This window comes from Bos indicus, chromosome 10 (assembly GCF_029378745.1).
Source record: "Bos indicus isolate NIAB-ARS_2022 breed Sahiwal x Tharparkar chromosome 10, NIAB-ARS_B.indTharparkar_mat_pri_1.0, whole genome shotgun sequence".
NCBI classification, from domain to species: domain Eukaryota; kingdom Metazoa; phylum Chordata; class Mammalia; order Artiodactyla; family Bovidae; genus Bos; species Bos indicus.
The window spans coordinates 82,094,434-82,109,085 of record NC_091769.1 but is presented as its reverse complement, the minus strand read 5'-3'; the positions used below and the strand labels follow the sequence as shown (position 1 = coordinate 82,109,085).

Here is a 14,652-nt window from a genome sequence, read left to right as displayed (position 1 = left end):
CTGCTTCCTCTCTTCACCCCCCTACCCCATTTTCACTGGCACACACAGGGACACAGCCTTTCTCTCCCTGGAGGTGTCAGAGGCACAAGTTCCAATGACCAGTTGGCATCTGCAATCTGAGGTTCGGGTCCATTTGAGAAAGGAGCTAAGTTCTGACTCTGCACAAGCAATAGGTCCAGAATCACATCCTGGTCCAGATGTGCTCAGGCCCTGGCCGAGACTCCTCAGGGCTCTCCAGTCTTAAGCCAAGGGTAGAGGCTCTCTGAGATGCTACAGCTTAGCAACTGTTCCCTGAAACGCTTGGCCCCACCACTCCCAGCTCATTTCTTAAAAGCCTTTTACGGGCTCCAACAGAACTTCCTGGTCTAATGTAGCTAGTTTTGCCAGATTTCCTAGGGTGAATGATGGCCTGCTAAGAATCAAAGTCTGATTTTTGGAATAATCTGAGAAGATCTAGCAGCAATAGGTAATATCTGGTGCCATCACTTTAGATTCCAGCACCCAGGTAATATTTTAAAGAGGCTTCCAACCCCACTCTCGTTCCTCTCGGAGACCCTCTGTCTGACTCTCACTCTGCAAGACTGTGGGTTCCTTTATTTTGGTTTACCTTCATATTTGCAAGGTTACCTTGGAAATCTTGGTTGAGATCTCTCATGCCTATTTGTCAGCACCTATCAGTAAACTAGAACAAAAGGGAGCTTGTTTCCTGTTTCCTTTCTAAATCTGCTTGCTTCCAGAAGAGAGAGAGGCTAGAGGAGGGTGGGGGTGGGGTGGGGACACTAGACAGTTTTCAAAATCCTAGACGGCTCAACACTTCCGAAAGGGGACTTGGAGGGCATCTGACCCAACACCTTGCTGTTTACATATGAGGAAACTGAGGCTCGGAGTGATGTGACCTTTCCAAAATCACAGTGCAAGTGAGCAGCAGAGTCTAGATGAGAACCCTGCTCCCACAACCCCGTGCCATGTTCTGTGGAGAACACAGTGGGTTTGAGATTTAACAGCCATGGCAAGCATCCAATAAGGATCTGATGAGCCAGTGAGCTTCCTTCCGGGTGCTGTTTCTGAGCTACTGACGGGGCAGGATTTCCTAGACTCAGGGGCCGAAAAGAATCTTGGTCATGGACCACCGATACGGTCCCTTCCTCTACACCAGAGGCACATCACAACTGCTCAGGACCAGTCTGTATCACAAGCTCTGACTCAACTTTCTTCCCTATCTCACCAGCAGATTCACACCATCACTCATGTGCTACCATCCCCCTGCTGTGGGGGTACCATGCTGCCAGGACCTAGCCCTGGGTGTGCTTTGGGGTGATGGGCACTGCAGAAAGGATAAGTCATAAGATGGGATAATAAGAGAAAGTTTGGGGCTTGGGATAATTTTGCTTGACATCTTATGTGTCACATTCTGACATGATTAGACAAGACTCAGGTAATATCCAGAACAGCATTAAAAATTACGTGAATAAGGTGGGCTTTTTTTAGGGGGAAAATAAAAGAAGCAAAACTATGCATAATCTTTCCACACAGATAATCCTGTCATCGTTTTTCGTTAAAAATAAAAATAATAATGCATATACTTAGAAAAGTCATACACTATAGAAAGATTTAGAAGAAAAAGTTAAAAAAGGAACACAGAGGAACCTTAAATGCATATGACTAAGTGAAAGAAATTAGACTGCAAAGGCTACACACTGTACGATTCCAACTATAGGACATTCTGGAAAAAGCAAACGATGGAGCCAGTAAAAAGGTCAGTGGCTGCCAGGGGCTGGGGTGGGCTAAGACATGACGAGGAAGCACAGAGAGGATGTTAAGGGCAGGGAAAGCACTCTGTATGGCACCACAGTGACAGGGACATGTCATCATACACTTGTCTAAGTCCACAGAATGTACAACAGGAGAGAGAACCTCGAAGTAAACCATGGACTTTTGGTGATCGTTCTGGGTCAATACAGATTCACCATCTGTAAGAAACATACCACTCCAGGGCAGGCTAGGCATATATGGGAGCAGGCAGTATACGAGAAATCTCCGTTCTTTACCTTCAGTTTTGCTATAAATTTTTAGGGTTAGTCGCGCAGTCATGTGCGACTCTTTGCAACCCCATGGATTGCAGCCTGTCAGGCTCCTCTGTCCGTGGGATTCTCCAGGCAAGAATACTGGAGTGGGTTGCCATTCCCTTCTCCAGGTCTATAAACCTTTAATTGCTCTAAAAACAATGAAGTCGTAATCATCAAAAAGAAAAGGAAAAATGTCCAGTTCTGTATTCAAACGAACAGCTTCACTTGCATAATTTCAGATAATCTTCTTGAAAGCAAATACTGTACTAGTGTATATGCTGATGCTCGTTTATACTTTTTAAACACTGTTCTGCATTCTGCCTTTTTTCAAAAAAGATTTTTATTTATTTATTTTTGGCTGAGCTGGGTCTTCGCTGCTGCATACAGGCTTTCGCTGGTTGTGGTGCGTGGGCTTCTCTTTGCAGTGGCTTCTCCGGCGACAGAGCACAGGCCCTAGGCGTGCAGGCTTCAACAGCTGCAGCAGGTGGGCTCAGCAGTTCTGTGTCTGGGCTCAGCAGTTGCAGCTCGTGGGCTCTGGGGCACTGGCTCCGTAGCTGTGGTCCATGGGCTTAGTTGCTCCGTGGGATGTGGAATCATCTCGGGCCAGGGATCAAACCCGTGTCCCCTGCATTGGGAGATGGATTCCTAACCACTAGACCACCAGGGAAACCCCTGCCTTTTCACATAATGATAGATTTTGGAGACTGGTTCCTATCCATCCACACAGATCTCTCCCATTCTGGGTAATGGCCACCCAGTTCAGAAAGAATGGAGAATTATTCTTTGCAGAGCGGGAAAGGACCTCCGAGATTCTGGACTCCAACCCTCGGACATCAGAAAACTTGAGGCAAGATCCTTTGATTCCAGGCAGCTGACCAATGAGAGACAGAACTTGCTGTCTGTATCACTCCATCAAGTCACACTTCTGCTGTGTTCTCGATGGGGACATCTGAAGACAAGTGGGGGAACTTGGCCTGCAAAGAATGTCCGTCACATTCTTCTCATCAGAAACACTTTTGCTTTATTAGCAAGTGCTTTTCTTTTTGTGGATGACCTGCATTTGGGGAATCATTTGAGTGTGTGTGTTTGAAACCAAATGGGATAGATACTGAATGTAGAAACCATGCATCAAGAGACTTTTCCTAGTATCTACTAGGGATACTTGGAGAAGGCAGTGGCACCCCACTCCAGTACTCTTGCCTGGAAAATCCCATGGATGGAGGAGCCTCGTAGGCTACAGACCATGGGGTCGAGAAGAGTCGGACATGACTGAGCGACTTCACTTTCACTTTTCCCTTTCATGCATTGGAGAAGGAAATGGCAGCCCACTCCAGTGCTCTTGCCTGGAGAATCCCAGGGACAGGGAGCCTGGTGGGCCGCCGTCTATGGGGTCGCACAGAGTCGGACATGACTGAAGCAACTTAGCAGCAGCAGCAGCAACTAGGGATACTATTCAAGGATCCCTTTGAAAATTGTTAGAATTAGTGGGAATTTCCTTCACTGGGCAGTTCCCACTCCTTATTTCTTTTTATTTTATGTCTATCTGTTATTTACTTGGCTGCACCAGGTCTTCACTGTGGCATGTGGGATCCAGTTCCCTGACCAGGGATCAAGCCCGGGTCCCCTGGCATTGGGAGCATGGAGTCTTAGACACTGGACCACCATGGTATTCCCCCCACTTCTTTTTTTAAAAAATAATTTTATTTATTTATTTTTGACTGTACGGGGGTCTTCATTCCTGTGTGGGCTTTTCTCTAGTTGCAGAGAGCAGGGGATACTCTCCATTTGTGTTGCACAGGTTTCTCACTGTGGTGGAGGCTTCTCTTGGTGCAGAGCATGGGTTCTAGAGCACGTGGGCTTCAGTAGTTGTGGCACATGGGCTCATTCACTGTGGCTCCCAGGCTCTCGAACACAGGCTCAACAGCTGTGGTGCCTGGGCCCAGTTGCTCCACCGCACGTGGGACTGTCCCAGACCAGGGGTCGAACCCGTGTCTCCCGTATTAGCAGGTGAGCTCTCCACCACTGAGCCACCAGGGAAGCCCCCCACTTCTTTTTTCTATTCTTTTGTCTTTCTCCTAAACACCCCCATTGACTTCAAAGGCTAACTTATACTTCAATACTTTATAGTTTATAAAGTACATTCATACATTATCTTCTTGCTTCTCATCCTTACCCTGTGAGTTAAGCTGGCATGATTATACCCATTTAGCAAGTGAGGAAACTCAAGACTAGAGGTCTTGTGACCAGATTAAGTTCACATATGTAGTGAATGTGCCACCAGCTGTCACATGAGTCTCCTTCAGTTCCCGTCCCACTATACACAGAGCCAACTGGACTGCTTACTGCTGGGTTTGGGGGAGGGGTTGTTTTCGTTTCTTGGGACACGAGGTTTTGGCTCCCAAAGTTAGAACTTATCAGTCAGTCACAAAAACACAAACTTAAAAATAAATACTACTTTAGAGGATGTTAGGAGAGCAAGTGTTCCATGCCACACAGAATAATATTGTGTCCAATCTCATTTAGCACTTAAACCGGAACATATTTTTAAATGATGGGATCATTACTCTCATGACATTAAAACTGACCGGGTCTGCAATAATGCACTTGGACAAGTCCAGATGTTCCTCTTCTAGTGGGTCATTTTCCTTATTGTATCCACAAAACTGATCACTGAAAAAGTAATGGCTGAAATGAATTCCTACTCTTAACAGATCCACTTAAATTTCTCAAGACCTCTTAACTAGAATTTACACACTCTGGATAGAGGGGCATAATACGGTTCATTAGAAATTGTGACTCATCAGATTCTTATTCCTCTCTGTCCATATAAATTCAAGTCTCCTTCCTAGTGACATAGAACCTGGTGCAGAGTACAGGACACTTTCCCCTTAACCACCCAGGATGGTCATGAAATGGGAATCCTAAACATACAAAGCACATCACAGTAAAAAAAAAAAAAGTAGTGACTTTTTTTTCATTAAAATAAAAAAAGGAATAACTTAACAGAAGACAAAACTGGAGGATGGGCAAGCGAGTTGCCCTAAAAATGTCAAGGGTTTCCCCTGTTACACTGATGAGATGTATTCTGTGTTGCTTCAAAAGGTAGATAGACTATGAATGGATCGATAGAAATTTCAAGGAGGCAAATTTTTGTACCTAAGAAAGAAACTTCTAAAGATGGAGGGTGTGGGGTGAGTGTTTAAAATCATAGGCTTTCAAATTAGGGACCTGGGAGATGAGAAATTCCAGTTTGCCATATACAACTATGTGACCATGGGCAAGGGACTTAACTCTTCTGAGCTTGGATTTTCTGTCTCACAAGTTACATAGGTATATATGTAAGTTCAGTGACCTTGTCTGTGTACCCAGCTCTCAAGCCCAGGGTCTAGCGCCTATTAGTTGCTCAATTAATATTAATTAATATTAAGGATTGAATTTCTTGGATCCTTAATATGAGACAAATGCTGGGATGAGCATTTTCATTCCTTTCAAACACATTCATGGAAAATCTACTGGATGCCAGAAACTGGGCCCGTCACGGTAGTCTTTACTGCCATCGTTGTGACTGTCATTATCATTGTAGCTGTTGTGTTGTGGTGGTGGTTGCTAAATAAGTCACTTTAGGTAGTGGTGAGTATCCCTATTTTTGGAAGTGTCTAAGCTCATGTTGATGACAAGGTGGTGATGTTGACAAGGAAATTCACACACCACAGTAAGGGTCATATCCAAATCTGAAATCATAATTCTGATTTTACATAACACTCAAGCTAGCTAGTTAGCACTTCCTTAGCACTTTCATTTTTTATACATGGACACACTGTGGAAGGGAAACCTTTGCTCCACAGTCTTCCTCTGTGTAATGTTGTCTGTAATTTGAGTGCTGTTTTAAACTCCTTTTGGCTGAACAAGAAGAGAAGGTCCACTTGGATACATTTCTTCTTTTTTTTTTTTTCACTTGGATACATTTCAACCCAAGACTTTTCTGATTCAAGTCAACTCTCCTTGGCACTACACATCACATCTGCTTCCTTTTTTTTTTAAATTGAAGTATAGTTGATTTACAAATGTTATGTTAGTTTCAGGTATATGACAAAGTGATTCAGATATATATATATATATTATAATTTTTCAGTATAGTTTATTATAAAATTTGGGAACTGTTGGTTTTGAGTCCTACCAGACATGGCATCATTTCGTTGCTGATATGAAAATGTGTATGTATGCATAAAAGGAAGATAATGAGCTTTACCCTAATAATAATTTCAAGGCAATATGAAATCCATGAGGAAGACTGTACGTGCCTGCTAAGTGGCATCAGTCATGTCCTACTCTTTGCGACCATACGGACTGTAGTCTGCCAGAGCTTCTCTGTCCATGGGATTCTCCAGGCAAGAATACTGGAGTGAGTTGTCATGCCCTCCTCCAGGGGATCCTCCCAACACAGGGGTCAAACCCACGTCTCTTTCATCTCCTGCATTGGCAGGCATATTTTTTACCACTAGCACCACATGGGAAGCCCATAAACACTTTTAATCATATGTAGTATTATCTTTGGCCTTTTTTTTTTAAAGTACCTTCCCCACTGACACACATATCTCATACCGCATGGCTTGCAGAATCTTACTTTCCCAACTAGGGATGGAACGTTGGTTCTTGGCAGTGAGAACACCACATACTAAGCACTGGACAGCCAGGGAATTCCCTTAGCTTTGGCTTTTTTAATATCTGGTACATTGTCCATGCTAGAGCCGTGGCTGCTGCTATGTGATTGGGAATGGACCGCAGTATCATCTTAGTGACAATCTGGTCCCAGCATGGACATCTGATTTCCCAAAGCCAAATATCTGGAAATTAGGAAATTGCTGGTTGGTTGGGTGAAACACTGTGTTTTCATCCTAGTTGTATGCAGGAGGTACAACCTGGTGATGAAAGAAAACAGCTGGCAGGAGAGAATGTTCCATCTCACAGGTCACTCCCAACCTGTGAAGCTCTGGGAACAGTTTCTGGCTGCTCTACATCTTGGCCCTCCTGTCCACCCTGCAGCAAGTCCCTGTGACTTGGATGGGGCACTCCCCTGCATTTTGGCTATAGGGACTCTTACTTCCAGATGTCCTAGAGAGTCGCTGGCTATGAGCCATCCAACTCACTACTTAGTTTCATAGGGAAACTAAGGAACTTCAGAATCCACTTCAGAAACTCAGCCTGAAGTCTACATTTGGCATATTCTTTTCTTGAAAGCATTCTACAAGTTTAAATTCTCATATTCTTTCTTGGAAGATGATCTTCAAAGTCATGTTTACAGGCTTAAGATTTATTGGTCAAGGGGCTGCCCGAGGACCAGCCTTGGGTCAACAATGGCTTGGCGGGTCAAGCTCTCCCATCCAGATGGCAAGATCTTGGCTGAGCATCTTAACATGAAACCTCTCTCTTCTTTCCCCTTCCTTTGCCAGTTCTTATCCCAACAACTCATCTTCTGGTTACCAGGTTACTGCTTGTCTCTAGCTCTTGACCTCTTCTTTTAACAACTGATTCTTGCATTCTTAATTTATCCATCTTCATGCTCAGTCCTTTGGTTCCCACACCGATTTCTGTCAGGTACCTTTTGTCTTAGAATCTGCCTCAGAGTCTGTATCTAGTTTTGTCCACCTTAGATGCATGTGCTCAATCATCTACTGGTGTCCCATTGTGGGGTGGCTTCAAGGGTACAGTCACACAGGACCCATGTTCAGAAGTTCCTTGTATTTGATTTAATGCTCTGCTGTTGACTTCTTGAAATTCTTATTTTATCTTTGAAACTATGTTTTGGAAGGCTTCCCTGGTGTCTCAGAGGGTAAAGTGTCTGCCTGCAATGCCAGAGACCTGGGTTTGATTCCCGGGTCGGGAAGATCCCCCGGAGAAGGAAATGGCAATTCACACCAGTACTCTTGCCTGGAAAATCCCATGGACGGAGAAGCCTGGTGGGCTACAGTCCACGGGGTTGCAAAGACTGAGCACCTTCACTTTCTTTCTTTCTTTTGTAAGTGAAGCCCAATGGGATAATGGAGCATGAACATGATCAGAAGAGAGGCACAAACACTCTTTGCAACCCCATGTAGTACCTAGCATTCACAGTGCCCCATAAGCATACAGTGGTTCCACGATAAAGGGGAGTTCAGCAAACATAAGGTAAGGGTGCTTGGTCTATAACCAAGTAAGCACCTACACTGACAACCCAAAGAGGCCAGGCTTTCCATTCAACCCAGAAATTGCTTCAAATGCAGAAAGGAAGCAACAGTGTTCTACGAAACACAAATAACCTAAAACCCCAGCATATCCTTTCTTGCTTAAGTTACTTCCCTGTGCTAGCCAACCACTTAGGCTGAAAATGATGACAGAGAAGGAAAGATTTGGGTGGGAGTAAGGAATAGCTCCCTTTCCTTTCCTTACTCATCAGAAAGGCAAGATTGGTAAAGAGGGCACAAAAAAAGTATGCATATAAAAAGTGAAATAAAAGCAGTTGAGTTCATTTTGTCAGCATTTTCACAGTTCCAGCAGGAATAAAGTACGTATGCACGTACCAACTGCAAAACGTGAACTGTGGAACTTAGGTGATTTCACATCCCAGTTAAGTGCTCTTGTATTTCCACTTAAAACTGGCACTGCACACTATAAAGATGAATGGCTAATTCACGCCAATCCTTTAAAATTATCATTTTCTAATAATGACATTAAATAGCAGATAAAAACACCATGTCGAGAGAGATCATGAAAGGGGAAAAGCTTTATTTTTTAAGACCTTTAAAATTATCATTTTCTAATAATGACATTAAATAGCAGATAAAAACACCATGTCGAGAGAGATCATGAAAGGGGAAAAGCTTTATTTTTTAAGACCTTTAAGGACAATTTTCTTCTGCTTTTTGAAGAAGGAGCCCACATTTTCATTTTCCATTGGGCCCCACAAATTATGTAGCTGGCTCTGGTTCTATGGCTTGAAGATAAAACAAGTACTGATAAAACTGACTCTCATCCAGGCCTTTTTCAGGTGTGACTTATTTAGGCCGTGTCATTCCCCTCTCCTGGGACTTTTAATTCAATAGAAATTACCTGTCCTTTGGTAAAACAAATAAAACCCCTCCCAAACATAGCTCTAAATGGATAGGAAGATGGATATAAAATAATGTGGTAGGGACTTATACAAAGCCACAGGGTGTGCCAGGAATAGGGGCCTAAGCTGACTCTCATCAATGCCATGGCCTGCCAGCACTCATCTCCACTGTGGGCATCTGAGTCTTGAACATCATTTGAAAATACCCACAAAGTCATGCATTACAACCTTTTGATCACATCCCAGCTGGGGCCCTCACAATCCCACAGGAACAGATGTAAAGCAAAAGGCTCTGTCCTTCAAGAGGTTTTGCACAGACCATTCCAAGGCCCCAGGGGAGCCCTGTGTCTTGTTCGAGGTCAATGGGAGTCGATCAGTTGGCCAGTATATGCCTCTTTTGTAGCCTTGGTAAGAATTACATGTCTACATCTCCCCTGGCAGGTCAGAATATCTTTTCTAATCATTGTATCAAAATCATTAGAAATTCTGAAGGAAGAAGATGCTGCCTATCTTTTCCCTTGAATTTCTTAGAGAATAAGACATGCACAATCAAATCGAGAAGACTTGCACCACTGGCCAGATCCCTACTAATCAGAAAGAAACTCTAAGCCAGAACAGACCACAACCATAGGCACCTTGCAAATTGCCTGCATACCCTTCAAATGGTCACTTCAAGTCATCTAAATGGATTTTTCGGTGAATATCTCTTAGCAGATTCTAACTGCCCACTTGCTGTTCTCTTGGGGCCTTCCATGCAGAGTACAAGGACCACCTGAACCTAGATTTCCTCCAGAAGCCTCACAACAGTTTTTGTTTGGTGCTGAGATGCCCTTAGCAACATGGCCTAATCCTCCAGGTATTTCTGAGCTAGTCCATGTTGCTTCTAAACCCCAAAGCTCTTCCTCTATGCACAGCTGTGTAGAAGGACAGATTCTTAAGAGGACCAACATCTTCAGACTGTTCCTACTTGGAGCCCACTGGGTTGCTCAGCCAGCACTGCAGCCCGGATGGAAGGGCCAGTTGCCTTTTTGCCAGAACAAACTTGCAGTTGCTATCTCTTCCCTTCAATCAGGCACAGGGGGAAAGATTATCTTACAGGCCACACTGCATTGCTCTGGTCTTAACAACAATAATAGGGACCATATTTCTTCCTCTTTCCATCAAATGATCATTGTAAACACGTATTTAAAATTTTTAGGTTGCCCTTGAAAATAATCTTCACAAAAAGATTTCAGTGAAGTGTAAAAAATGCTCTGATAGATACAATGGCGACTGGGCGTAAAAACAGGACGCAGGAGGTCCTTCACTTTGTAAACAGTTTACATTTAAGTAAAGAAAAAGATAGAGGAAGGAAATATATCACAATGGATTTCTTTAGGTTGCTGTGACCATAGGTAATTTTGCATTTTCTAAAAGAAAATACATTCGATAGGCATGCATTACTTTTGCAATCCATAAATTATGAATATTAATAAGTGGTGAGCACTGGAACAAGCAGCAGAAGGGGAAATCTGCCGTTGCTACTTTCCATTCTCTCACCACTAAAGTTTTCCAGGAGTGTGTGTGGGGGGGGTGGGCGTGGAAGTGGAGGAACTGTCCAGATCTTAGCCCCACCCACTGGGCTGGCCTGACCAAGGAAGACACAGCTTCAGTTTCACCATGGAAATGTAACCACTTTGGGGTAGAAGGTAGGCTGTGCTAGCCATAGGCTGGCAGCCAATAGCATGGGGTGAGGGGCAACCCTAGAATGCCCATGGAAAATACTAAATAGAAGACTCTACTGCCAGTCTGAAATCACTACATTAGTGATTTCTCCACCCATGGCCACTCTGCCCTTTACATTCATCAGGCAGTAGTGAACATGCCAGAGACTTGCAGGAAAGGAAGGGAATCACGATGTGCCTTGTGATTGACTGAAATACACCTATGCCATATTACTACTACTTTACCTGCTGCAGTTACCAGTAGGACTGCCATCAGCAGCACCATCCCCACCGTTGCTACTACTACTATTATTATTAATCCTTTACGTGTGTAAACTACTTAACGAATTACAAAGTGCCTGGCTCTAAGATGACCCTGGATATGGCCTTATGGAAGCAGAGATAGGCAGGCACTAGAGACATCCAAGGGAACAGAGCGGACTGGCACTTAGAAACAGAGCACAATTATCCACATATATTTTTCATCCCCCAACTGTCTGGCCTCCAGACAAATCCATCTCCAGCCACACCCATTCTCCTCACCTAACTCTGCGCCAAGTGTCCAGAGCTAAAGAGTTTGGGCAACTTCAAGGGTTAGGGACCAGGAGTGAGGGCCTTTAATTTGATTAGAGGAGGTGGGTCATTCCCAAATCCCACCAGATGAGGTGGGAGAAGACCAAAGACTGCTTTTCAAATATAAGGCCTCTGCCAACCTCTTCCACCTTCTCTCAGGAAGGCCCTGGAATGACCCAGACTCCTCCGTTTTTAGAGACTTTAAAATTTCCTGTTAATTTTTAAAAATGCCCGACTTTGACCTTAATCTCCAAAGTGTACTTGGGAATTTCTTATCCCAATAAAAGGACTCCCTTTTCCTCAAAGCCTAGCAGCCAGCTGGTGTGAGAACCAGTGCTACACGGAATGGGGGGCGGGGTGGGGGGGGGGGCGAGAATGTAGCACAGCTCAAGCCCAACCTTGAACTAGTTTCCCTTTGAGATTGCTCTCTTCACCTGGCAACCGAGGCCCCAGCAGAGCTCGGAGAGAAGAAAGTGCATTTTGGAATCCATTTTGCTTGAGATGCTGAAAGCATCGTAGCAAACTGCCCTTTGCCACTGGGGCCAAAGGGACTCGGGCGAGGACTTGACTCTGAGATGCGGTCAGCTGGGGGGAAGGTGAGGGCCAGCTCTGGAGTCAACGATCCCCGAGGCCAGCAGCCACCGGGCATGAGGTGGGTGCGGGTGGCCCACCCCGGGTGCCGCTTCCCGCATTTGGACCCGGGTCCACTGGTGAGCAGTAGTAGCAGCAGTCGCCGCCAGGCCGGCTGGGTCCCCATCTGTCCTTCCAGCTATTTATAGGCGAAATTTACGAGGATGCGGGGGAGGAATGCGGGATGACCACGAGTTTCAAAAGGTTTAATCCTAAAAGTCACACTTTTTCCAAAGCGTCCCCCCCTCTTGGGCTTTCCTTCCCGGAGCAGCACGGTCCCCGCGAGGGAGAGCGGGGCGCGGCGCGGTGACCGGAGGACCGAGGCCAGAGAATAGGGACCAGCTCCGGGCTGGAGCCGGGGAGGGCAGAGCAAGGAGGGGCCGGGAGCGCGGCGCGGCGCGGTGCAGCTCACCTGCCAGGCTGTTGTAGCAGTCGATCTCGATGGCTTCCACCGTCTTGCTCTGCTCCTCCGAGAGACGACCGGGGTTGGGGGCCCCGGCCGGGGAGGCCCCGCGCGAGTCCCGTTCCCGTTCCCCGGCGGCCGGCAGCAGCCCCTTCAGCTCCAGCAACGCCCGGTGGTATTTGCCGATGGCTTCGCGGAATTTCTTATCCTTGTAGCACTGCGCCCCTTGGCTCTTGAACTCGTGCGCGCGCCGGATGAACTCGGCGGGCTCGGCCGCCGCCCCAGCCTGGCCCCGCGCCGGGGTCCCTCCGCCGCCGCCGCCGCCGCCGCCACCGCCGCCGCCCGGGACGCACAGCGGCGGCTGGGGCCGCTGCGCCTCGCCGGCCGCGGGCGGACTCGGGTTCCCCTTGGCTCCGGCCGCCGAGCCCTTCCTCTCCATTCGGCCGCCGCCCGGCGCCGCCGCGCCCTCCCGGGTTTAAACGCGGCGGGCGCCGGCCCCGCGCCTGGAGAGCTCGGCCGCGGCCGTGACACCCCGCGGCGGTCCGTCGTCCCGCACTCCCATTCTCCTCGCCAGCTGCGGGAGGCTGCTCTCTCCTCCTCCTCCTCGGATTGCCTTCCCCTCCTTCCCTCCGCCCTCCCTCCCCCACTCCCGCGCCGCCCGCCCTCCGCCTCGCCCTCCTCCCCTCCCGCAACCTGCGGTCGGCGGCGACCTGGCCCCGGCGCGCTCCGGGGCTAGCGGTGCCGGGGGTCGGGGGCCCGAGGGGCTTGGCGGGGACTGTCGCTGACCCGGAAGAAGCTTGGCTCGCCTGAAGGAGGGGAGGATTAGTGACAAAGACGAGCCCTTTCTTTCCCATTCAATCCAGCCCTCGGAGGCGCGCCTAGTCTGAAAGAGACGCATGGGGGAGGGTGTGTGTGTGTGTCTGTGTGTGTCTGTGTGTGTGTGTGTGTAGGGATGTATTGTGAGTGAATATGTGTGTGTGTATATGTGTAGGGATGTATTGTAGGTGAATGTGTGTGTGTGTAGGGATGTATTGTGAGTGAATGTGTGTGTGTGTAGGGATGTATTGTGAGTGAATGTGTGTGTGTGTGTAGGGATGTATTGTGAGTGAATGTGTGTGTGTAGGGATGTATTGTGAGTGAGTGTGTGTGTGTGCGTGTGTAGGGATGTACTGTGAGTGTGTGTACGGGGGATATATTGTGTGTGTCAGTGTGTAGGGATGTATTGTCAGTGTGTGTGCGTGTGTAGGGGTGTATTGTCAGTGTGTGTGTGTGGGTATGTGTGTAGGGATGTATTATGAGTGTGTGTGCATGTGTAGGGATGTATTGTGTGTGTGTGCATGTGTAGGGATGTATTGTGAGTGTGTGTGTGTGTGTAGGGATGTCTTGTCAGTGTGTGTGTGTGTGTGTGTGTGTATGTGTGTAGGGATGTATCATGAGTTTGTGCAGGGATGTATTATAAGTGTGTGTGCGCGTGTGTAGGGATGTATTATGAGTGTGTGTGTGTGTATGTGTTTGTAGGGATGGGGGACACATGCAGACTCACCCTCAACAGATTTCTTAAAAACTAAAAGGACAGGTGCGGCGGGAAGCAGGGACATAGGCACAAGCTGCAGCTCCTGGTTCTCTGCAGTAAGAACCAGGAGCTGTGTTAATATTTTCATGTTAATAATTTTACGGTGGCAAGGCCTGTTTTTTTGTGGGTGCAGGTTGTCACTGAGATGTGTCCCCGTGTGTGGCTGCCCAGGCGCCCAGAACACAGTGGGCACTTCACCCTGCAGGCGTTGTATATTCTGAGAGCCGCCGTGTGCTGACGCCTGGGTGTGCAGGCAGCTGTGCAGAATGAATCACGGACATCAGAGATGGAAAACACCTGTTGCTGTTGGTCATCAAGGCTGGGCACATGTCCTACTGTCCACTTGCAGGACAGCTCTGCCCCGCCTCGGAAGGTTCCATCCCTTACTTCATTCATTCTTTCAGACTGCCCTGGCTGTCTGCTGGGGATGTGCTGAGGTCAAGGGGCAAAGATAGTCCAGGAAGGGACTATCCTGCTCTCTAACTAACTCCCAGTCTACTGGAGGAGATAGACCACCCACCCATATACTCACTCTGCCAGGTAGAAATTGGTAAATGTCGCCAGAAGGAAAAGAAAGTCCTATGGAGCCCCAAGGAAGGGAAGCTTTGTGCAGGAAA

General features: G+C 47.1%; 1 protein-coding gene across 1 annotated transcript in view; it reads right to left on the bottom strand.

Annotated features, from left to right (window-relative positions):
• Positions 1 to 13,069, bottom strand: part of TTC9 (tetratricopeptide repeat domain 9) — a 36,273-nt gene extending 23,204 nt beyond the window's left edge. Inside the window, exon 1 of the mRNA XM_019969152.2 lies at positions 12,472 to 13,069. Within this exon, the coding sequence (XP_019824711.2) occupies positions 12,472 to 12,901 (430 nt within the window). The 5' untranslated portion in view covers positions 12,902 to 13,069. The remainder of the gene's footprint in view (positions 1 to 12,471) is intronic.
• Between the last annotated feature and the right edge of the window lie 1,583 nt (positions 13,070 to 14,652).